The sequence below is a fragment of the Protomyctophum parallelum genome (assembly GCF_964188405.1).
Source record: "Protomyctophum parallelum genome assembly, chromosome: 9".
Taxonomy (NCBI): Eukaryota; Metazoa; Chordata; class Actinopteri; order Myctophiformes; family Myctophidae; genus Protomyctophum; species Protomyctophum parallelum.
The window spans coordinates 25964263-25988535 of NC_139706.1; the positions used below are offsets into that span (position 1 = coordinate 25964263).

At 43.7% G+C, this 24273-nt stretch overlaps 1 protein-coding gene across 1 annotated transcript in view; it reads left to right on the forward strand.

The window, feature by feature from the left end:
* The window catches only part of nxn (nucleoredoxin), a 61161-nt gene extending 37475 nt beyond the window's left edge, over positions 1–23686 (forward strand). Inside the window, exons 2-8 of the mRNA XM_083773995.1 lie at positions 8457–8574; positions 11563–11696; positions 14718–14818; positions 14962–15068; positions 16158–16337; positions 17241–17365; positions 22670–23686. Coding sequence (XP_083630121.1) covers positions 8457–8574; positions 11563–11696; positions 14718–14818; positions 14962–15068; positions 16158–16337; positions 17241–17365; positions 22670–22852 — 948 coding nt within the window. The 3' untranslated portion in view covers positions 22853–23686. The remainder of the gene's footprint in view (positions 1–8456; positions 8575–11562; positions 11697–14717; positions 14819–14961; positions 15069–16157; positions 16338–17240; positions 17366–22669) is intronic.
* The last annotated feature ends 587 nt before the right edge of the window (positions 23687–24273 follow it).

The window sequence follows — 24273 nt, forward strand, 5'->3', positions numbered from 1 at the left end:
CCCGCTTAACTTCCAGCAGATCCATTTGTCTAATGATTTACCCATGTCGTGTGGGTAAATATATTTTTAGCTTTTTTCATATAGCCAGTTTCAAACATGTGTTCACATAATGTTTACTGTTGATAGCCAAGTGTCTTAACGTACTAGACTAGACAGAACAGCCTTGGAGAGAGAAAGGGAGAGCAGAAAATAGAGAGGGAGGGGGAGAGAGAGAGCGGAGGGTTGCAACCACCCCGTGGGGGCAGGGAGGCAAACAGGATTGTTCTTAACGCCACTGGGACTGAAGAATGCACCCCCTGCTGTAATGACCTTTGGCCTTGGCAGAATGTAGGCCGTGGGGAGACAATACAGCAGATACCTATTGAGCTTGAGGCTTTTTACTCCTTTACAATCGCCTGCTTTTACACTGCATTCTCCACTAAATAAAAATGTGCACGTTGGAGTCCGGCTATACAGAGTCCAAGTTTGGATTTAGAGCCTGCATTCAGAGAGTAGCTTTTGTGCCTCCACAGAAGGCTGAAGGCGACCCCCCCCCCCCCCCCCCCCCCCCCCCCCCAGCCCCTTATGGGTCTCTTGGACCATTTCTCGCCCCTCATTCTTGCTTCTCTCTCTTTCTACCCAGCCATTCCCCTAAGCCCTCTGACATTCTGGCACCTGTTTTCCACACAAAAACGTTAATTTATCACTGAATTATTAACTAAGAGCCCACAATGTGGCTGGCACTCAGTGACATGTCCTGACTTTGGGGGGGGGGGGGGGGGTTGCCTTGGCAACGGGGCCTCCATTGAAAAAGCAATTTAACCAGCCTATCAGTCTGCATGGAGGAGCCACCGAAATGGATTGGCCGATGAATATTTTACTATTATGAACGATGGCTTCGACATGATATATTTGAGAGACGGGGAACTGATGTGAAACCAGTTTTTAGTTGATATTAGACACCATGAAAGAGGTTGCATAGTGTCGGACGGTTTCTGTAATGAGCTCAGTAGAGTGGAATGGGAGGCCTGCTGTGTTTACATCCAGATTTGAGGCATTTAGCGGACACAAAGAAGAGGCTTACAATATAAGTGCATGTGGTCGTGGTAGAATAAGAAGTAGGGGAAAGAGTAACACAGAGTAACATTCCACCACAATCATTGGTAAACCAGTAATAAAAAAAAACAAATGGACAATAAAAAAAAAAAGAACAGTGGAAACTATGAGCATAGCCAAGTGATGACAGAAATCTTAGGTCTGAAGATGAGGAGTGACTCTGCAGTTCTCAGTGAGTGTGTGGTGGAGAGAACATTCTGCTACAGGAACGCAGAAAGTTCAAGTGACTTGACCAGTTCATTGGCCAGTTTTCCAGCAGAGATGGAAGAGCTGAGAGTCCAGGGTTTCATCTAAAAGATGCGGTTTGTGTGTGAGCTGGAGGGAACAGGGGCGGGAGGTAACACATGAGACACTGCCAAAAGGGAGTTGTAGTTGGAGGCTATAGCAGGGGAACGAGTCTGCTTTCTTCTCAGCGGCCAAGAACGTCCATCCACATCCATCCAAAAATCATTTGTAAACGGAATATGGTTTTACTGTGTGAGAATTATTTTTATCAAAGTAATTTGAGCAATTTAGACTCTTACAGACTTTTATCAACCAGGTACGCAAATATAAACAAAAACACAAAAACCTTTCATTCATACAAACATGGAAACACGTCACCATGCATGTCCACCTGCCTCAACTACTCACAAAGATGCTTTCATGCCAGGGACCCGTACACATTGAAATGCATACTTATATTATACCGATTTTCTCAAAATCAAAGCATGTGCACTATAAAGGCTTGGCACATAGTACATTATTTATTTTGATTATTGGTGCAGATCATTGTCAGTGTTTTTTGGGGGTATTCGTAGGGGTACGAATGCCCTCATTTTTGTTCACAAAGCCTGAAAAGGAAAACGATTTTTAATTTAATTTACCGTTCATATATACCGTATAATATATAAACACAATCATTAACCCATTTTGGGCGGGAACCCCTTTTGGTGTTAGCATTATGTTATGCTTCAGCTATTGAAAAATAGCAGATCTACGAGCTCATAGCGCGCCACTGCTTGTAGGTCTGCTATTTTCTTTTAATCGAAGAACCACTGACATAGAAACACCTCACCTCATGTGGACGGTGATAAATGGCTTCAGCCTAAATGTATTGGCCCAGTTTCAGTGATCATGTGACCATTGTATGCAACAAAGGACTAGGTCTCCTTTGTGTTTTTAAGCATTTAATTATGTTTTTGCCCCTCTTCTAGGCCTATAATATATGCCTCAGTTTGAACTATAAAATCTGATCAAATCAAACCTCAACATGACTTTAGCTTCCTGTTTCTCCAGCTCAAGGCTCACTGACTTGATGGGCAGGCACACAGCAAAGACTTCAGTCTTATTCTTACAGTGGCAGTAAATCCCTTTACTGCATGAATGGGAAGACTATGAGGAGGCACTGGGAATTCCCCCAGTGGACATAATTAAGTTGTCTATTGAGCTTAATACAATTTAGCCTCAGCATAGGATAGCCTATGATTATCCTACATATTCTACTGAAAGGTTACTGAAAGGTTACCTTCCTCTGATACAACAGGGAGGTACCTGGCCTCTTTTGTATTGGACTGTCGTGGCAGTCCAAAGGTGTATAGGGTACTAGGGTAAATTCTTAAGGTCCAGCCCAGTGAAAGCTGATCTGTGTGAGGATACGGCTGGAACAATTATAGGTGAATCACCGTGAATGGAGCATGTTGACTCCACTCTAGTTCTCTCAACAGAATTAAGTGACTCTCACTCAACCAGCCTCCACAAGATCTGTTGGTTACTGAGAGAAGCCACATTTCACACTACAGGCTCATGCTTTTATGCTGAGATTTAAGCTGGAAAGAGTTGTGTGTGTGTGTGTGTCTGAAGTGGGCTGATTCGGCTGAAATGCTAGTGCAATGCAAAGTATGCAGATGTGCACGTTCAAACCAAAGGTTTGTAAAGCACTGTCCTTGCTAATAAAATGAGACAAGGAATGGTCACCACATATGGCCCCTTCTGGCCCCAAAACTGTGGAATGCACTTCCCATTGCAGTCAGAACTGCAGCATCACTCCCAATCTTCCGCCGTAGCCTGAAAACCCACCTTTTCAGACTCCATCATGGCCCATAGCACTTACCCTAACCCCTTAGATAGCATTTCTGTTGGCTTAGATAGCATTTGACACAGACTTATAGCATGTTATGTAGACAGCACTATAATTGTATTGTATATAGTCATAGCACGCCATAGTACATATGTATAGCATAGTAGTAAATATGTATAGTGTATGTATAGTTTCATTATATAGATATTAAGTCACTCTGGATTAAGAGCGTCTGCTAAATGCCTAAATTGTAAATTGTAAATTGTAAATATGGATTAAAGGGCCACTTCACCCCTTTTACAACCAGATCTTATTTGAATGTTAGGAGAAAGGAACACTTTCCTGGGGGTTTTATGTGGGTAATATGTGTTTTTAGATATTTCAGCATTTCAGTGTCTGTGATGTCATGGACACTGCTGGATTACTACAATTACCATAATGCTTTGCTGCACTCACCCCACCTTGTGGAGAGGGGGAGGGCTGTCTGAGACAACATGTAGTCCAGGAAGGAGGTGAGACCAGTGTCCATGACATCACTTTGAAATACTAAAATATCTAAAAACACACATTACCCACATAAAAACCATGCACAGGAAAGTGTTTCTTGTCTCCCAAACACCATTAAAATAACATCTGGTTGCAAAAGGGGTGAAGTGGCCCTTTAACTCTGGATAGGTTGTCAATTGTTTCCATTCTTGCTCTTCAGTAACACCACAGAATTAATTTGTCAATCTAATACAAGCAATTGATAAAAAATTAAATATTTGTGCAGTCAAGATTACGTCTAAACATTTAACTACCTCAACCAAATCATCATTTTCTTGAGATCCTGCTTTGATCAGTGCGGTGAGGGCCTTTTCAGTGCTACAGTCTCCAGTGTGAGATGCATGCAGATAGCGTGATTCATTGGAGCAAAGCCTATTGGGCTAGATATAACACACACACACACACACACACACACACACACACACACACACTCTCTCTCATCTCGTGGCCCCACAGTGGGCTGCTTCCCTCTCGCCTCGCCTCGATCTGGAAAAGGGAGCCATGCGTGATCCAACCATGCGTGATCCAATCAGTATGTTGAGCGCTAAGCATGGTGCAAGGCTGGCGGCTGGCTGCGTGCCTGGGAGAGTAAATGGATTGTTAGTATGGATTTTCATATTTCCCTGGTGTCTTAACAGTTGGTGGGCTCTCTGTGGGTGTTATTAGCACAGTTAATCTACTGTATAACTAGTGTATAGCTTAGCATCCTGCCTGTTGGTGGTGATAATGAATAGAGAGGGGCTCTTGTGCATTGCAGCAAAGAGTTAATATATACACACTTCCTATTCTGTTAGGTCATACATTCCTTTTGACTTCAACAAACATCTGTCCTTGATGGGTAGAACATAGTGCAGCACAAACCAATTCTTTGTTTAACTCGACTCATAAGATTGACCAGACCACAAAAATGTGACTAGGACCATGTGAACAACGTTAAATGTGCATCTCAGATGTGACGGGTTGATTTATGTGCTGTTCAGCAAGCATATCTTGACCTGTCATGTCATAATCTATATTGTCTATATATATAATGCTAGAATACACAGTCTGTGGGTTTCCACAGACTGTGTTTTGCTGAAACAGTCATAGTGGTATGAGATACTCATGTATTCACAATGATGACAATAGAGGAGGGAAGGTTACTGTATACTGCTGTGTGAGATTTACTAAAGTTCTCTAGAAAGGAACAAATGAATCGGTTGTCTCCAATGTTTTTTTAAGTTCCTTGTGTGAGAAACATTAACCAATTTCAACCTGGCATCCCTGCCAAAATGTCCTGCCATGCATGCAGACAGGGTAAAAAGCTCTCTCTTCATGCATGAAAAGGTCTTCGGTTTTGTAACTGAATTACCTCAGACAGCTAGCCAGCTGCAGGAATGTTATTGAAAACCCACCAGGTAAGCGCACAGTGACTTTAGTGTGAATGTATTGCATGGCCACCTATTCAGAATTAGAATCCTCAGCAATGGAGACTAAATTAGTTTGAAGTCTGCGAGTAAATAAATGTGGGTGAAGTAACTCTTGTAAACATCAGGCCAGTCATCTGCCATGAAATCAGAAAAGTTGTGATAGCTGTGGCATGCGCTCCAGGCAAATCTTCACCAAGACTGATGGTACTGCTTGCCAGCCCAACTCAGGCAGACATAATTCAGGCCAGGGACACATTAGACTAGAGTTAGTGAAAGGAGATAGATTTGTTTTTGCCTCAGCATTTGCCACACCACTGATTACTCTTTCAGCATTTTTCTTCATTACACTACTCAGAACCCAATAGTGCGCAGTAAAATCCTCAGTACAAATGTTTCCCTATTTTGTGCATGTGATGTCATTATTTAAAATTGTTTTAAATCACTGATGATCTACAAGCTCGCATTGCATCTGATCGGTCATTCTTGCTATTTCTTGCTATTTGTCTGCAATATCGTCGTACAACAAAGTTGAAAAAGTATTTTTGTATTGCCATCCCAGTTGCAATCTCTGCCGTGTGTTCCTGTGTTCCTGGTCTGCAAGTAATTGAAAGAAGGAGATGCCAGCACACAATAAATGTCCTTTTCACATGGTGTATTACCTCTGACGAGACAATGGACGCGTTTCGGCCAGGTGGGCCTTCCTCAGCGTTGTGACACAACGCTTTTGACATTTATTGTGTGCTGGCATCTCCTTATTTCAATTTCGTATTTCTGAGCCTTGAACCTATAAGAATATACTCTTCTAATTTGGAGTTTTGCGGGTTGTCTGCTTCTGCGGTCCTTTTTCCTCTCTTTGGATCAAGTAAGACAATAAGCGTATGTTTTGTTCAACAAGAAAATCTCTATGAATAAACCATTTCCTGGGATTATTTAACCACTCTTTTCAATGAATAATAACGTACACACAATCAAACTAAAGAGAAGATATATATCTTCTCTTTAGTTTGATTGTGTGTACGTTATTGTACTTCAAAGCCTTGCCAATCCTGTATTAATTTTACAATCATATACCCAGATGGCTCTGGGGCCTGACATGAGAACTAGTTCTTTACATTTCTCTGTAAGTGCAGAACCAGTCCAGCTGTCATTGTTTGTGCACTGATCTGTTGTTCACACTAACAGAAGCAAAAGATACAAAAAATATTGTATCTTTGTTTGTATGCTTGTAGCTGAAGTTGAAACCAGCTTAACGTTTTTGTAGCTGTTGTAGCTTTTGTAGCAGCTAGAAACGTTGAATGTATCTTTGTATCTTCATCTCACTGGCTTCCATTGAAAATTAATTGTATGTAGACTGTATCGTTTGACCGTGTGAATGCAGCATAAGTCAACAATCTGACTCACCTTCCCAGTACCTTTAGTCAAGCCTTCATGTTGGATGACAACAGACAGCCAAGTGAAATGGCTACACTACTGAGATGCACTGTAGTGCAAGTTAATGCAGACAGTCACAGCTAATGCCCCTAACCCCATCAATTTGCAAGCAGTGATTGACTTTCCAGAGGCCTTGGAGAGCATGGAGCGTATGGTAAAACTGTTGACCGTGGCAGGGCTGAAGCTTGCGTTTGAGGGACTTCCAGACCAACATAGTCGAGAGGCTCCGGTTTGTCTTCTCCATGGGACAGACGGTCTGACCTCTGCAGCCAGAGAGGGCCTGTGGTTGACCCTGTTGATGTCCCACAAGTCATCATTAGCTACGCTGTATAGAGGGAACAGTTATCTCACTATGTATGTGAAACATATGTGTAACTTTCTACCCCTTGGATTCAGTCGGTGCATCAGAATCTTAAAGCCATGGCTCCTGAAGTGAAGTCATTGTTTTCATTAAAAGAGCAGCAAAACGTTCTCTTCAGCCCGGAGCTGAAAGGTAACTGAACCCACTCTAGGCTTGGTCCATCGAGCCCCCATGGGTAGCAGATCTCACTTCATTTGTCTCACAACTTCTTGGAAGAACTACTGCTCTGTTCTCACAGCCTAAATCATAATGCTACATATACCATAGTGCACTGATATACATTCCTAATTCCTGCACCAGATGGGCCGAAGAAGTGAATAATAAGTGCCCGATTTCCATCATCACTACTGTTGAATTGCCCTTAAGAAAGAAGTAGAGCAACAATTGCAAGTCAATAATGTACTAGTTGTTGCTAGTAATGTAATGCAGTAACCTTAACCTTGCATAATGCTTCCAATCATCATGCTCTTCAGGAAATACTTTTTTTCCATTGGAGGGTTCTTCCCTATGATATGGAAAGTGAGTTTCAGATATGAAATGCTTCATCTGCCCTTTGATGCTGATCACTACACATGCGTGCTCTCTATTTATAGTGTCACTCCGTGTACACTTCTGCGGTTGTAAAGAAGAGTGTTCTACATTTTATGAGGCGGTATTCATACCGTTACGTTGTACAGAAGATGCTATAATTAGATTTATGACTGTTGGTCTCTCATAAACGCCTGTCAAAGCATATCACACATTCCAACATGCCTCAATAATTCATTCTGCTATTCACATGGGAAGGATAAAGCAAAAATGCTGCCTGTGGTATAGGCTGGCAGCAGAAGCGGTATACTGCAGGAGAATTTGTCAAGTGTGGATGTTGGATGTTCAGGTTGCATTTTTCCCTTATTCATGACACAGCAGGGGGCAAAGTACCCCCCTTGAATGTTGCACCAAGACAACCTCTTTAAAGTTACATCAGCCCTGCAGCGCTGCGCCCGGGTGCCCTCAGCTAATTCATTGCAGGGCCTCAATACTCTGCTGTTTTATTCAGCCTGTGCAATTCCTTGTCCCTCTTGTACTTCAGAGAGAATCACAGTTAACCCTTCAAATAAATCCTGTGCAGTGCGTGCACTCTTCAGGGTCGTGCGTTCTCTTTATCGTTAACAAATGTGATATTGCTGAAGCATTTATGGTACTTTATACTAATATAATTATTAATTTGATTGATTGAATACTTTATTGATGATTCATGATAACATAAAAGGAGGTGGGGGGCTTAGCATAAGACAAGTGGAAGATGTCATGCACAAGGAGTACGCTGTTTATAACTCTGTAGGGAAGGGTTGGTCGTTGGAACACATTCATTGAAGTCCAATTAAAGTGTAAAGCGGACCTAAAATCATGGCTCCACCGAAATTCTAATGTTGGTATAGCGTTCCACTTTGTTGTGGCTACATACTAGAATGCATTCTTAGTCAGTTAGACCCAGTTAGACCTGCAGCATTTCTAATTGAGTATGCCTGGAATGGACCATCCCACTAACTCCCTCTGTCTTGCTCTCCTGCAGATGAAGTTATGGAACAAGTACAAAGTGACCAGTATCCCATCTCTGGTGTTTGTGGACGTGGCCACGGGGAAGGTGGTGTGTCGGAATGGTTTACTCGTCGTCAGAGATGACCCTAAAGGTGAGCACTGCAGCCACACACAGTCACACACACACACACACACACACACACACACACACACACACACACAGTTTAATGTTCATACCTTAACCCTTAACCTAACCTTAACCCAGCTGTAATTCCAACCAAACAATAAAAAATCTGAGTGAACTGAGTAGTGCAACTCCCCTCTACCCCTGCCTCTCTGTCTCTCTCTCTCTCTCTCTCTGTTTCTGGCACAACAGCGCCACTTTTGCCCCGTACTGGTACTCAACATAGGTTAGGACAGTGAATGCTCCCAGTCCCAAGTTGTCACTTATCTTGGCTTTTGAGTCAATTGTATGCCGTAGTTCGGGCCGTTTCGTGACCCTCACCTCTAGCACCACACTCGCAAATGGGAAGAAGGAAATGGCGGGAGTGTGATACTTAGAAAAGCAAATGTGGCAACCCGCAATGTCTTCATACCCAGTTGCTTGGAACCCCTGCCTACCTTTTTTTGTTTTTACTTAGAAAAGCAAACGTGACAAGCCGCGATGAAACCACTGATTTGGATAAATCAGATGCAAACCAAGCTTGTTTTGGTCTAAAAAGATGATTCCGAGATATTTACGTTCTAAGAAGCTGTGTCCCCATTCTCTTTCTTCCTCTCTTTCTGTATCTCTTTTCAGTCACTCTCTCCCTCTTGCCTCTCTCTTTTTCTCTCGTTCTCCATCTGTTTCTGTCTCTCTGTTTTACACGCACGCACGCACACACACACACACACACACACACAGTCTCACACACACACACACACACACACACACACACACAGCCATTCCCATGTGGTTCACTGGTGGTCTAAACATCTCTGTGGAGGTATTGCAGTGCTGCATCATTCAACAGAGAATGTACGTATGTATGTGTGGATGCTACTGTACTGCTGTTATTGCATGCATATTATACACTGTCCATGTCTGACTCCCACAGCTATACAAACCTATAATTTGTTGCGCTTTAAAGTGGAGACAGCCAGTTAGCGAGAGCGTACTTGCATTCCATTCTTGTAGAGAGAATGTCATCTGTGGCTAACGTATCCCAATATCTTTTTTACATCCTGCTCTTAAGACCTTGTTTTGCCAACATAAGAAAGCCTCATTACTCATGTGAAGAGGGAGACGAGCATATCCCTGCTAGCAGTGAGCAGTGAGTGGGAATGGATTTCACATGAGAGCTGTCTGTGACTGATGTCCCAGTCTGAGTCTAACATTATCATCCCAATGATTCATTAAATGTAGCCTTGATGTGGGCGCATAATTTTTTTTATTATAATGTTTTTGCAACTGAATGGCTGGAAAATGGAAATTAAGAGTTTACAAGTTACATACTACATAGTACACATAGTACATGCATAAACTTTCCTTTATGATTATATCTGGTTTCAGTATTTATTTATAATGTATTTTCTCGATTATTAAGGTTATTGTAGCGGTCAATTTGTATTGGGGGTGTGGAGGGGGCGGGGCAGGAGTTGCGAGACATGGCCAAAGCATTTCCGCAGCATTAGACGTGAGCGCGCCGCAGGCTCGTAAGCCTCTTGTTAGAATACAAGAGCCCCCCCCCCAAAAAAAAGCAACCCGCAATTTCCAATATTTACAAGAATTACAACTATTTTATAGAAAAACAACCCCAAAGTAGCTTATAATAAGCAGACATGGCAACATTGACTGCCATGATTGATTGAAGTATTTATTAACTTTACAATTACAGTACATTTCAAGCACAACTCAATACAAAACTGTTAACTGTGGACGACACCATAAAGCATGACACTTGTTTACAATAGGGTCCACCATGTTCAATTCATCATAACATTTAGAGACTACAAATATACACTTCTAGGAAATCATCATTGAGGAGGTAAAAAGGGGAAGAAAGCATATACAGTGAGGGGGGAAAAGGGGTGGGTGGGGCATTCAGATTTTATGGGGGCCAGTTTCGAATTGCAGCCGTCCGTAGGTGCCCTTTGAGAGCGGTTGGTAGGGCGTTCCACATTTTGGTGGCATAGGAGCAAAATTAATTTAGTCCCTTGTTTGGGCTAAATCTGGGTTGCACATTTTTTGTTGAACTCCCTCTGGTGTTGTGGGTGTGGACTTCGTTGACATTAAGGAAATATTTAGGTACATGGGTATCTTGGTGCCTTGGTGGTGTATCGAATCTTGTGGACCAGACCCATTGCAAGATGCTGTACTCGTCAACCCTAAGCCATTGGAAGTTGCTCACTGGCGTTTGAAGAACCCGGAAGAACGCTCTACTTTCCTATTTTCTTGTTTTGGACACAAATTTGGTGTCCAAAATACGGAAGCGCTAACTCGCCTGAACGCACCTGAATCGATCCATGAATCAGCGATCTGTGTTAAACCCATGGTTACACCCCAGCTGCGCGCTCTTTTGCTCGTGGTACATGCACAAGCCTGCAATTCCTGCTTTGGCCAGTAGGGTAGCGCGGCCGCTTTGGGGGCTTGTGCTGGATGTAGTGTGATAGTGCACTTTTTACAACAGCGTGTCATTCCTGCCTAATGAAGCACTACAAAAAGGGAATTCCCATAAAAAGGTCTTTATGAGCCAGTCATATGAGATTTTATTCATGACTACTAGGGAAGATGCTGGTGAAAGAAAGTGAGGGGAATGTATTTACAGTTAGGAAAAATTGCTCACGTTCACCATTAAACCCACATTTTACATCTGCTGTGCACCAGAGTGCACAGCAGGGTGCATTTACAAAAGCAGATGACACCAGCCATAGAAGAGCCTCTGAATGTAACGGCATGCATATGTACAAACATGATTTCATTCAAAGTCCAGTAGTCGTGACAGAGACGATCTCCAGTTCTGAATAAGCATTTTGTTAATCAGAAAAAAGCTTAACTCAAGGGTCCACTCTAACACATGGTTGTTTTCTGTGCTTTCTTCTCCTCACCGCCATCCTCCCTTTTTCAACGTCATCCTAACCCTTTTGGGCACCCTTGACAGGCCTGGAGTTCCCCTGGGGGCCAAAGCCATTTGCGGAGGTGGTGGCCGGCCCTCTGCTCAGGAACAACAGGCAGACAACAGACAGCAGCTCCCTGGAGGGTCACTATGTGGGCGTGTACTTCTCAGCACACTGGGTGAGTATGGGAAGTAGTGGAAGAGGGCAGGATGGGGGGGGGGGGGGGGGGTAGGCAAAAATGACCCTCCCTTTAGCTTTGTAGACATACATATCCTGTGATGTAAGCATTAGCTCTATCAAAACAAACCAAGGCCTCTGTGAGAAAGTGAGGGCAGTGCAGCAGGGCACAGCAGGAAAGGGCAAAATGGTCGGTGGAACTGATAAAAAGGATGTGGGGGCCCAGAGGGACAGTGGAAGGAGGAGAGCCTCCATTGTGTTTCATGTGTACATTAACGGCGGTTAGTCATGCCGGTCTCTATTCTCAACCTTGAAAGCTGACATCAGTCACCACTCCCTGGCAGCATCAGGCTATATTGTATTGTCTCTGCCTGTGCTGTGCCTGTGCCTGCTAATACAGTGCAAAGTCTGCAAACTTGAGGTTGTGGCTCAGTGATGCATGGGAGGCTCAGGATATGACAGTTTTTGGTTTAGACTAGTCATTGGTTAGACAGTCATTAGTCCTACAACTACAACCCATCTCAAACCCTCACCCTAAACCTAACCTCCCACGGGGCAGCACACCTAAACCTAACCTTAACCCATTTCTAACCAATGACTAGTCTAAACTAAGTATGCACCCCAGGATATTGCTGGTGAGCTGTTCCTGATGAGATACAGCACAAGCTGCTGTTGCTGCTGCTGAAGCCTGCCACTCCAAACAGCTGCCAGAGCACACTGCCAACCCTTCATGAGCATGGCACATGGCGACAGCTCAGCGAACACAGCAGACAATAATGTGTTACATGTCTTCTGATATTTTCCAGAAGTGATTACTTTACAAAAGGTCTCAGTCATTAATAAATGTTTGTTCATGAGCTGGTCACTGAGCTCTCATTGACTCCAGTGCATTCTGCCAAACTTCCAGGTAGTTTGGCTCCCATGAAAGTGTCCATGAAAGTGTCATGGCGCAGCCCAGTCACATGACCACTTCTCTTCCTTCTCAAAGCTTCCTTGATGTAGTCCAAGGAAGCTCACAGGTACTACCTGTGAGTGGGGAGTGTTGGCTGATGAATGAATATCAACATCCTAATACATCCTGATACTGGGGGGTCAAATTATGACAGGCAATTCCTGCTGTCAAAATATAATAAAATAATGACCGACAGAGACAGAGAGACCTCCAATCCAATCTCAAGGCAGACCCTATGCCAGTGTATAGTTGTATAATTGTAACCCTACGATTGCGTGGCATCGTCACAGTCCCCCACTTCGACTCTCTCTCGCCTGCAGCTCCTCCTGGGCCAACAACTCTGTTCTACACTCTGTCGTTATTGCTTTATCAGCAGTTCAGTTTGTTGCATTAAAGACGCAGACAACTCAAACCACTAACGGTTATGGTCTAGTAGGGAAATTTAATCAAGTTGTGACAACATTTACTCTAATCAATAGGGATTCGGCTCTGACTGTTACACTAAAGTTTCATACGCATATGTGGTTGTAAGTGAAGGTTAAAGCTCTATAACCTGATAGTAACACTGCCATAGAGAGTTTGTCAGTCTCCTTATCTCCAGTTCTTTAATAAACAGAAAATACTTTTTTCAGGTGGACCACCAATTTAATCCAATCAGGAGAGAGAACCCATGTAATAAACCCCAATTTTATAGTGTCCCAGTTCCAATTTTGTCTGCTCATTTTTTTTTGTCATCAATTTCACTTTCATTTTCGCATATCCTGTATGACTTGTCTCTCCTAATTGGATAAAATTGGTATGCCGGCCTGAAAATCAATTTTCTGTTTACTAAAGAGCTTGAGAGATGGGGTGTTACTGAACATAGCAATGCTTAAAATCAACATTTATCAAACGATTACGATGTATGTTTCTTTTTGCTAAACTTACAATTACAGCACCATGTTACGCCAAACAAGAATCACTGTATTTTGTGACATTGTGTAATCAGCATCACTGTGCTTTCTTTTTCTATTTTTCTTTTTTTGCTAGACTTGCCAGGTTATTTTCCTCTTTCCACCTCTGCCCTGGCAGAGTGATGTCATGTTAATACCAGCAGCTGAAGCATTACTCCCCCAGCTGGGCTGGACTCTCACAGACAGCACACATTCACGCACGCTGAACAACAATAAATAGCTCTGAGCTATGGGGAGAGGGATAAGAGGGAGTAGTATCTAAATGCAGCTGGATATACAAAAGGAGTCTTCCCAGTTTCTATCGAGATGAGAGAGCCAGGAAATGCCCAGGGCAGTGGAGGTCTCAGCAGCCACCGCAGCTATCAGTCATCCTCTCTGTGTTCACATTGACAGTGATGCGCCATCCTGTGAGAGGGTTATCTAATAGTCCAATAAACAGGCTGTACACTTTAAATTATGGATTCACAAGATCTGGCATTTATTGATTGCCCACAATATGTGATATATGGTACATATGAACAGCAAAGACATATATGAAAGCAAATACGACCTGTTACATCACGAATTCGGATTCGATCATATCAGTCCACAGATTTGGGGGCCCCGCAAAGCGCAGGCCAGAGGGTTAGTCTGTCCTGGAGAATTCTGACGTGTCACTCTGCTCTCAGACGCTATATAGGAATCTCTCTCTCACTGAGTGACCTTGCATGCGCACAGCTCGGCTGCACACTCATAAAAGTAATGGTAACTGCTTAAAGGGTCTACTTTCCCCCATCAACAGACTGCGCCTATCTGGGAGGGACACATTACCTCCCAAATGTAGTGTACGTAGTGTACATTGTACACTCTCTGAGTTACAAAAAGATAGATGTTAACAGAGACTTTTGCTGTGTAGTATCATAATTTGTTCTCCCCCTGTGTCATTCATACACCTACATCATACGCACACAGAAATATACAGTACTTGACTAATTCGCCTATCGCTGCAGTAGGTCAAACTAAAATGCCTGAAGAGATAATGAATTGCTCCAACATTCAGTGAGAATGCCCAATGCCATGCAATAATGATATAATGGCACACATGTTGATGGAGCGCTTCTCTCCATCTCGGCTATAGTGCCCTCCATGCCGCAGTTTGACCCGGGTGCTGGTGGAATCGTATCGAACTGTCAAGGAGTCCGGACAGAAGTTTGAGATTGTGTTTGTCAGCGCTGACAGGTAAGAGTCCTTGTGGCAGCGTGGAGGCTCTCTTCTTCCACGTCGCTCTACGTCGCTCTCCCGTAGCGTGCATGTCTGTCACTGACACGCACGCACGAACATCTTCCATTGCCTCTTGTTTTGTGCTGTCCCAACATCTACAGGTCAGAGGAGTCATTTAAGCAGTACTTCAGTGAAATGCCTTGGTTGGCAGTACCGTATTCAGATGAAGCTCGACGGTCACGGCTCAATAGACTGTATGGAATACAAGGTACGTTACAGATCTCCCCCTTCTCGGTGCGCGTGTGTGTGAGCACGAGCTTCAGATGCTGAGAGAGAGAATTAGAGGATGAAAGACTAGATGATTGTCTGTCTCTCTTAATAATGTCACGTACAGAAAAGGAACAATGGCAGGCAGTTACTGCACTGGACAGGGAACAGTGAACAGATAACACTGCAGCCAGCGGAATGTGAACTGGTAATCAAGTTTACGGTTCTGCTCTCCGCAAAAGGGCTGTTTTGCTCCCTCTGTGCCTGTCTGTTTCTCTCTTTCTCTCTGTTTGTCTCTCTCTCTCCCCCTATCCCCTATCTCTCTCTGATTCCCTCCATCTGCATAAAGGAGTGTGGATACAGTTGGTGTGCTGGCTCTTTGCCTCTCTTGAATGGAATGTGTGGAATTCACCCAGGACGAGTCAATACCACCCCCCCCCCACCACCACCACCACACGCACACACATTGAAAACCATCCATGCTATTCATGCCAGCTCCCATCTCTCTAGACCATGCGGCATACAAACACAAATGAATGCATAAAACATACATGCTAAACAATCGCTCGCACACACATGCTCATTTTCCTCTTCGACAAATGCACACTGCGTGTTGCTGTGTGCATGTTTGCGATAAGGCTGTGATATGGTACAGTAGATTGCAATGGGAAACATGGCAGGACTGAAAAGGTTCAGCCTTTAAAAAAAAATACAACTCTTCCAGTAGCAGACACGGTGGAGGTGAGCGCACAGAGAGCTGGTCACTGCCTTGGGGGGACCTCAGGCTTCATGTTGTCTCTCCATGACACAAATAAACTCAGTGGGGGAGGGAACCAACTGTACTCTGACCCAGTAATGGAGGAAAAATAAAGAGAGGATGACACCATGACACCCTCTCTGTTTCTCTCACTCTTTCCTTTCTCCATCCATCATCCACGGCTCCCCTCCAATGTCTGGCTTTTGAAATGGCATCATATGTCAGCAAAGTCTATGGACTTTTTAACGTTTGTTTAGAGCTCTTTAAACAAACGCCAGGTGTCCCTCGCTTCACACGAGTGTGACGGTGTTGCTTTTGATTCTGCGTCCCCAGGCATTCCCACCCTGATTTTGTTGGACACAGAAGGTCACATGATCACGCGACAGGGCCGCGTGGAGGTGCTGAATGACCCGGAGTGCCGGCTGTTTCCTTGGCATCCTCGGCCCGTCCTCGAACTCAGCGAGTCCAACGCTGTGCAGCTACACGAGGGGCCTTGCCTCGTGCTCTTTGTGGGTGAGTAGATGGGCATGCATTGGACCCTGTTCTCCACAGCGCAGCTCTCTGCATGGGGTCCTGCCTTGCTTTCCTCAAGGATGAATGAGTTGTATTAATGTGAAGCAGATTGAATGTCAGAGTGTATGGAATATTGAGCTGGATCCAGGAACCTTGGAAAAATAGTACTTTTCAATGGAGAGAGGAACAGAAAAGAAATAGCTAGTGCAGTGGATCTGAAACATATTCCTGTAAAATAACTCCAAACTCCAATTAGACCACAGACCCACATTGGAAAATAATTTGTGACACACTGCCAAGGACCCCCATAAGTGAATATGTTTGTTGTGTGATTTTCCCAGAATTCTAGCACAAACCAATTATTTTCAGTAGATTTAAACATTTGTGACGTTATCAATTAAGGTTTAAGTGGGGACATTGCTGGGGACACCCTGGATCCTCCTCTAAGACCTCTGGGGTCCGCAGACCACTTCTTGAGTATCATTGACCAAGTGGATTTGTGAACACACAAATGTCTACACTCTACACTACAGAAACATGTAATCTGTTTTTAATGCCCTATTCTGCTAAGGAGCTTACATCAAAGTCGTTGGACAAGGGAGCAGTCACACATGACAAGACGATAAATACATCAAATTCAGATGAAAGCATTTGAGTGCACAGTGATGCCTTCATCACTGTTCATGCCATCCTAGACATCAGATTGGACGGGACAGTTGGAGACCATCTGGCTCTTTTTATCTCTCCATCAGCTGTCTACACGCCTTTGCTTCACCTCATAACCTTTACTGTGGTCTCCTTTTATTAATCTGCACATCTTGCACTCCTACAGTACATGACCTCTTTTCTTCGTTCTCTTCTTGTAGCCCTTACATAGTTTGACATTTTCTCTGGTTTATGCAGACGCAGAGGAAGAAGGGGAGCTGGAGCCAGCAAAGGAGTTGATTCAGCCAATTGCAGAGAAGCTCATGGCCAAGTATAAAGCTAAAGAGGAGGAGATACCACTTCTGTTCTTTGTGGCTGGAGAGGTAAGATATATGCCTCTCTGGACAGTACAGCACAGTTGTACAGTTGGCTTGCAAGTAGTTTTGCATTCTTGTGTGACATGGAGCATGTTTGAGTGTCCATGAATGGTCAGTGGCATGTTTTTGTGCGACATGCCATCTGCTCCAGTTATATCATATTGTAGGCTATAATGATCTTTTAAGAGCGGTACTCCAAACCATGACAGTGTTTGAAATTATAAACTTAGCAGGGCCCTTTTTTGTGAGGCACTTGATACTGTACAACCTAATACCCAGAATTCAGCAGGGGGCCTGTCTCATGATAAAATCAGCCAGAGGTTGCCAGTACTAGACTTGCTCTGCGCCCTTGCACCAAATCTCCCATCTTTTCCTTTATCTTCCTCTGTCAACCGTGGGAGGGAACGTAGAGTTTTCATAACTTTTTCTATTTTGTTTTTTGCTCGTCAACCTTTCCAGAGCCAGTGGAGTTACAGTAGCAGCAATAGCAGCCGTAATTGACAGATTACCACTTCTCTGCCTGCCTGCCCACTCCCCACCCTCAAGCTTCCCCTCTCCCCATTCTCTTTGCCTGGTGCACTGGGGAGGACAGTGCTGGTTTCTCATGTCACACGCAAAAGACAAGGCTTAGGTTTCAGGCCATGGGGGTTTACACATGTGCTAACTGTCTGACCCTGCGCATGGCAGTCCCGAAGCTGTTCCACTCTGATGTCAGCCTTGAAATGTCACCGCTGTAGCCAGACCGAGTATAATCCCCTAGCAGACAAACAGCAGTTGAGACAAAGCCGTTACACTCGTTGTTTAATACGCATTTTTCAATGTTGATTTCTCCATGGCAAATTACAAGTAAGCATACCACCACACTTGTAAATGCCTCGAAAACACATTGAGCTGAAAGGTCAGCAGTAGTGCTGTGGATCTCTTACCCTTATTACTTTCTACCACATGTGGTAAGGCAGGGTTTGTTTTACATAGCCCAGGTGTAATTCCGTGTCATGTGGGTCACTGTCTTTGAAATCACTTTTTAAGACCGGGCTCGCTGTCAGATATTCTTTCCCGCCACAGGCCTTGGGTTCTCCCCATCAAAGACTGACGTTACAGCCTTCTTGACCGTGGCCTGGCCGAGGCCTGGTGTTCACATGCACCCTGGTGTTCACATGCACCCTGGTGTTCACATGCACCCTGGTGTTCACATGCACCCTGGTGTTCACATGCACCCTGGAGAGGCCTGGTGTTCACATGCACCCTGGAGAGGCCTGGTGTTCACATGCACCCTGGTGTTCACATGCACCCTGGAGAGGCCTGGTGTTCACATGCACCCTGGAGAGGCCTGGTGTTCACATGCACCCTGGAGAGGCCTGGTGTTCACATGCACCCTGGTGTTCACATGCACCCTGGAGAGGCCTGGTGTTCACATGCACCCTGGAGAGGCCTGGTGTTCACATGCAGCCTGGCAGAGGCCTGGTGTTCACATGCAGCCTGGAGAGGCCTGGTGTTCACATGCAGCCTGGAGAGGCCTGGTGTTCACATGCACCCTGGTGTTCACATGCACCCTGGAGAGGCCTGGTGTTCACATGCTCCCTGGTAGAGGCCTGGTGTTCACATGCAGCCTGGCAGAGGCCTGGTGTTCACATGCAGCCTGGCAGAGGCCTGGTGTTCACATGCTCCCTGGTAGAGGCCTGGTGTTCACATGCTCCCTGGTAGAGGCCTGGTGTTCACATGCTCCCTGGTAGAGGCCTGGTGTTCACATGCTCCCTGGCAGAGGCCTGGTGTTCACATGCTCCCTGGCAGAGGCCTGGTGTTCACATGCACCCTGGCAGAGGCTGGTGTTCACATGCACCCTGGCCAGCTGCTGGGTTTAGTGTCCAAGAGACGGCAGTATGTTGGCACCCCGTGCGGGGGAGCCTGGCCAGAGGAGAAGACAGAGGATCTCGTTACTCTGCTTGAAATGTTGCCCGTCAAATTCAGAAAACCCGCGACAGCGTACACGGTTGTAGACTGATTTATCGATACAAAACAACATGGGGTTGTATAAAACCAACATGGTTAGTCATTATATCCTGCGGGTAGAATGTTGACTCCTGCACACAGAGGTTTCTCATATTATACATTCACATAATGAACTGAACTGATTTGTGGCCATAATGCCTGTTACCAAGAAGTCTCGTCCAACAATAATAGAACTAGAATGATCCCTCTGACCCTGAGGGGCAAAGGTTGCATACACACACGCAGCTCTGCGAGCCAGACGGGCTGGCCTTGCCAGCAGTTATTTATGTTCCACACAAGAGAAATTGTACTTTTATTTGTACAAATGAACGTACAATTGAAGGGAAAAATTTGTGTAAGACGGACACACTGGATGTTTGATGGATTTGTTGAATATATAGTTGTATTTCACGGTGATGACAAACTATAAAAGGGAGGCATGAACTCATCATGGACATACTGAACAATGCCATTATTACCTCTTAATTCAATAGTTCCTCTTCACTGTGAATCATAATTTATTGTATCCTTCAGTGATTTTAAGGCTTTTCAGTCAAACCGCTTAATTTATACTCATCGCACAACAATTGCGCTTACCTAGAATAAGTCACATTGCAACATTCTCGCTCAGTTTATCAGTACTTTATCAATCTGCAAGTGACACTCTTGTACTACTAACTACAGAGTACAGACAAAGACTCCTAGTGAGACAGACTGATAAATCCAACCTATCATATCAGTGCTCAGCCAATCACATTGCTGTTGGTTTTATTGTTGGATTTCACAATGGTGAAAACTCCTTCGGATACGCTGGCTGGTCCAATCAAATGGATGCTACTAACTAGCCCCCTGGCCAATGGGGGCTTTGTTATCATTATCACTGCAGTCCTTATCAGATGGCTGTATTCTGTGAGTGTGAAATGCCATAGTGCTACGATAGGCAGCCGCCCGCAGAATAACCCTGACATGGCACAGCAGGTCCCACGCGGTAAACAGAGGCCAAGCCTTATCACAGCTGTGACTGCAGGCCACAGCAGCAAGGCCCCTTTGTCTTTTTGTTCCAGGCCAGGCTGGGAGAGGGCGGGGGCCTTTGGAATGAACGTAGCCATTGCACCTCATGAGAAGCAGTTTACACAAGCATAGCAGCCGCACAAAAGAAGATGCATGACTTCCAACAGAGGAGAAGACAGACGCAGAGATTACATCTTCTCATATCTGAGACCCTGGAAAGAGCCTTGGTGATAGATTGTGTAATTTCTCCTTTTTTGTGGTTCCTTTCCCCTGTTATGCCCAGATGACGGATTTTTAACCACCATTTTGGTCATGTCATTATAGCTGAAAATGTGCATAAATTATCAAAATCTTTAAAGCAAATTGAAAAAAATCTACAAGCTCACAATGCGGTGCAGCTTGTAGATGGGATATTTTCACTATTCATCGTAAAACACAGTACATACTGTATAGGGTGGTTAAAGGCTGTATGCTTTTGTCCGGTGAAAATGTATCCATATCCAATATAAAAGTATAATTAAAATTGCAATAATTAAAGTTCATATTGGATATTATATTTGGTTCATTGTACAAACCAGCTAACCAGATGTATGGAGAATCGAGATGACTGGAGGAGACACAAATAGAGGGCTTGTATCGTCTGAGGACAACATAGATTGTGTAGATGAATTTGACAGATTCAGAACAGAAGTGGAAATGCCAGAGTATGTTTCCTCTATTAAAATGTTTGTATTTTTATTTATGTTTTACGTACGTTGAGTACGTATGGCAACACAAACTTTGTGTTGCCATACTTTTTAGGGAGCAGTAATGTCGATATTCTGAGAGGTGATTGTGTGGTTTCATCTAAATATAGGATAGAAAGAACAGCTGCATATTTAAATATCACTACGCAGGAATCACTTCACAACACGACGTGAGAGGAGATCTTGCTTGAGAGTTGAATAACCCACAAAATTAAAATCAAATGAAATGGATTTATTGCTTCTTCTTTTCTTTAATTATTAACCTGTGTAAACAAGTTAGTGCATGTTTATGAATACATGTTGGTGCATAAATCAGATGGCGGTACAATCTTAACTGTGGAAAACCAAAACCAAAACCGCTTTAAGGAGACATCCAAACAGTTGGTGCAGTGCCACCCCCTGGCCTGTTTTGGCTAGTTATGCATTTTTACCCTACTCTTTTCCCACATGAAATTAATCTTCAATCTTCTTGAGCCTGAGAGCTTAGCTGAGAGGAAATCAGGTCATCCTGTCATGAGGAAGCAAGAAACCGCCTCCGACGATGGGAGACACGAGGCGTGACAATGGTGAAACGTGTGACCTCAGAAAAATCAACACATGAAATCCTGCCTACTTACTTACTTACAGATGTTTAACTGAAAGTAATACAGTACTGTAATGGCAGAAACGCTACTTTCAAAAGTACTACATGAAAAAGATCTTAATTATCACCCAGTATGCCAGCTCCTATTTCTGTCTATAATTAATGGCCCTTCCATTTGAGCGGATTTGACATTTGTAGCCTCCCTGTCTGATGTACCGAGATTGTATGCAGTATGTACGTACTGTGTGTGTGTGATGTACCGAGATTAAATGCTCTGTGTGTGTGTGTGTGTGTGTGTGTGTGTGTGTGTGTGTGTGTGTGTGTGTGTGTGCGTGCGTACTTGTCTCCTGTAGTTTGTTTGATTACTGGGGTACTTGTCTCCTGTAGTTTGTTTGATTACTGGGGCACTTGTCTCCTGTAGTTTGTTTGATTACTGGGCTTGTAGTCCTAAATTGTTAAAAGGTGACACAAAGCATCAGGACTGACCACGGCTAGGTAATCCTTTTGAAAAGCCCTAAAGGACGTAGGTGTCACAGTATTTTACCATGTACGTATCGTATACCGTATGCACTACTCTGCTCAGTTCTGTTTTGGGGCCATATCCATCCTGGTTCCTCTTCCTCCACAGTGGGGCGTTTGATGGAGGTCCTCTTCCCCCACAGTGGGGCGTATGATGGAGGCCATGCTCTCTGGGCACGCTGCCTGCAGGCATATAGAGAAGAAAGGCTTCTACATTCTTTTTTAGAACTGTGTATTAATGAGATTGTGCCTTGTTTTTGAATTAATGAACTAATCTTATAAGGGTTTGCTATCCCAATTTTCTTCACTAAAAGCAAATGGGAACTGATTTGTTTGGGGGTTGGGGTTCTCTGTAGGTGTCCAGTGTTGGCTTTGCATTATGGTTTGCATAGAGTGCCAAATCTAACATTGTATGAGGTTTAACTATACTGGTACATTATTTTTTTTTGTTTGTCACCATAGGATGACATGAGTGACTCCCTGCGGGACTACACAAATCTGCCAGAAGCAGCACCTCTGCTCACAATCCTGGACATGTCTGCCCGTGCCAAGTACGTCCGGGACGTCGAGGAGATCACGCCAGTTGTGGTGGAGCAGTTTGTCAACGACTTCCTCGCTGAAAAGCTCAAACCAGAGCCCATCTAAAGAGGGAGTGCAGCATCGTGCTACAAGTTGTAGTCCTCAAATTTGGAAGAGTTCACAATGGGTTCCCTCACCAGATTCCATTTTACCACAGGGATATGGAGTTATGAAGAAAATAAGGTTTTAGCCAGCATAAGCCTAGAGGGTTTCACATTTTGTTCTGAAATATAAATAAACCTCTGATTTTGAATCAGTTATGTACTTACTGTTATGTCTTATATTAATTGCCTGTGGTTAAATTTTTTAGATCATTTTGTTGAGCACAATGTGTTAATATCACTAGCCTTTGTTTGCTACAAAGCTTATTTTCGTAATTTAACTAAAACCCAATGCAAACTAATTCCATTGAATATTGGCGAAGGGAACCCATGGTGAAGGTAACTTCTGAGTTTGCCTACAAAAAGATGTCATCCCTGTAGCACAGAGACTTAAACCCAGCACCATCATCAGACCCTGACCTCCCGTTGCTAGCCCCTCAGTCCCTCATGTCTCATATCCCGGCATTTCCAGACTGTTAGAGAGACACCTCACTTTTTACTGACATTTTTACCTTTCTTTTTTAAAGACTTGTCTTTTTTGGAGTCCTCTCCTCCTGTGGTGCCTTGCATTGACTATAGCCCCTACAGTAATATATATATATAAAGATGATTTTGCTTTTTTTGACCTCAAGTCAAACATTTTGTTTTTTTATCCACTTCATAGCATTTCTTTATTTTACAAGAAACCAGTCACCCAATGGACCTAGATATTCAAGTGACTATTTGCGTTCTGTTATCAGTGAGACCCCTTTTACTTTTGTTTTATGAAATGTGCTTAAATAAAATGATTGCAACAGTCCACGAGTAGTAATTCACGTGTTGGATCTGTATAAATTCATATTATAGGTTGTGTGTCACTACTTTCCATAGCCATAAGTTTCACATTGCCTAGAAATTTCCTTTTCCTGTATTATAATTAAACATCATTGGTAAGATTAGCTCATGTGTAAAATAACCATGCGATGACTCAATTCCGTGATTAGAATTATTTGAATAAAGTGCATTGGCCACACAAAAAAAACCAAAAGCAAACTTTGCATTTTTATTAGTTACTGTGCAGGTTGTTTAAAGTAACCCATGCTGAAATGGAAACCCTTTCAACCACATGCTTTTTCCATTAATTTTGGAGGCTTCTGTATATCCAGCTGTACAATGGACAGTAGACCAAAGATATGCAACTTGACGTATGGTTTCTGGCACCTCTATGTGGTGACAAAAGTAATTACATCTGAGGACAAATTGTTAACGCATAAGTCTATGCACTAGATTTAAAGACACTATGCAAGGTGGTAAGCATGTAACGATACACTCAACTCACAATATGACTATTCACGATATTTTTTAGGATTTATCTACCCCCAAGCTTACATTGCAAAAGTAGCATTA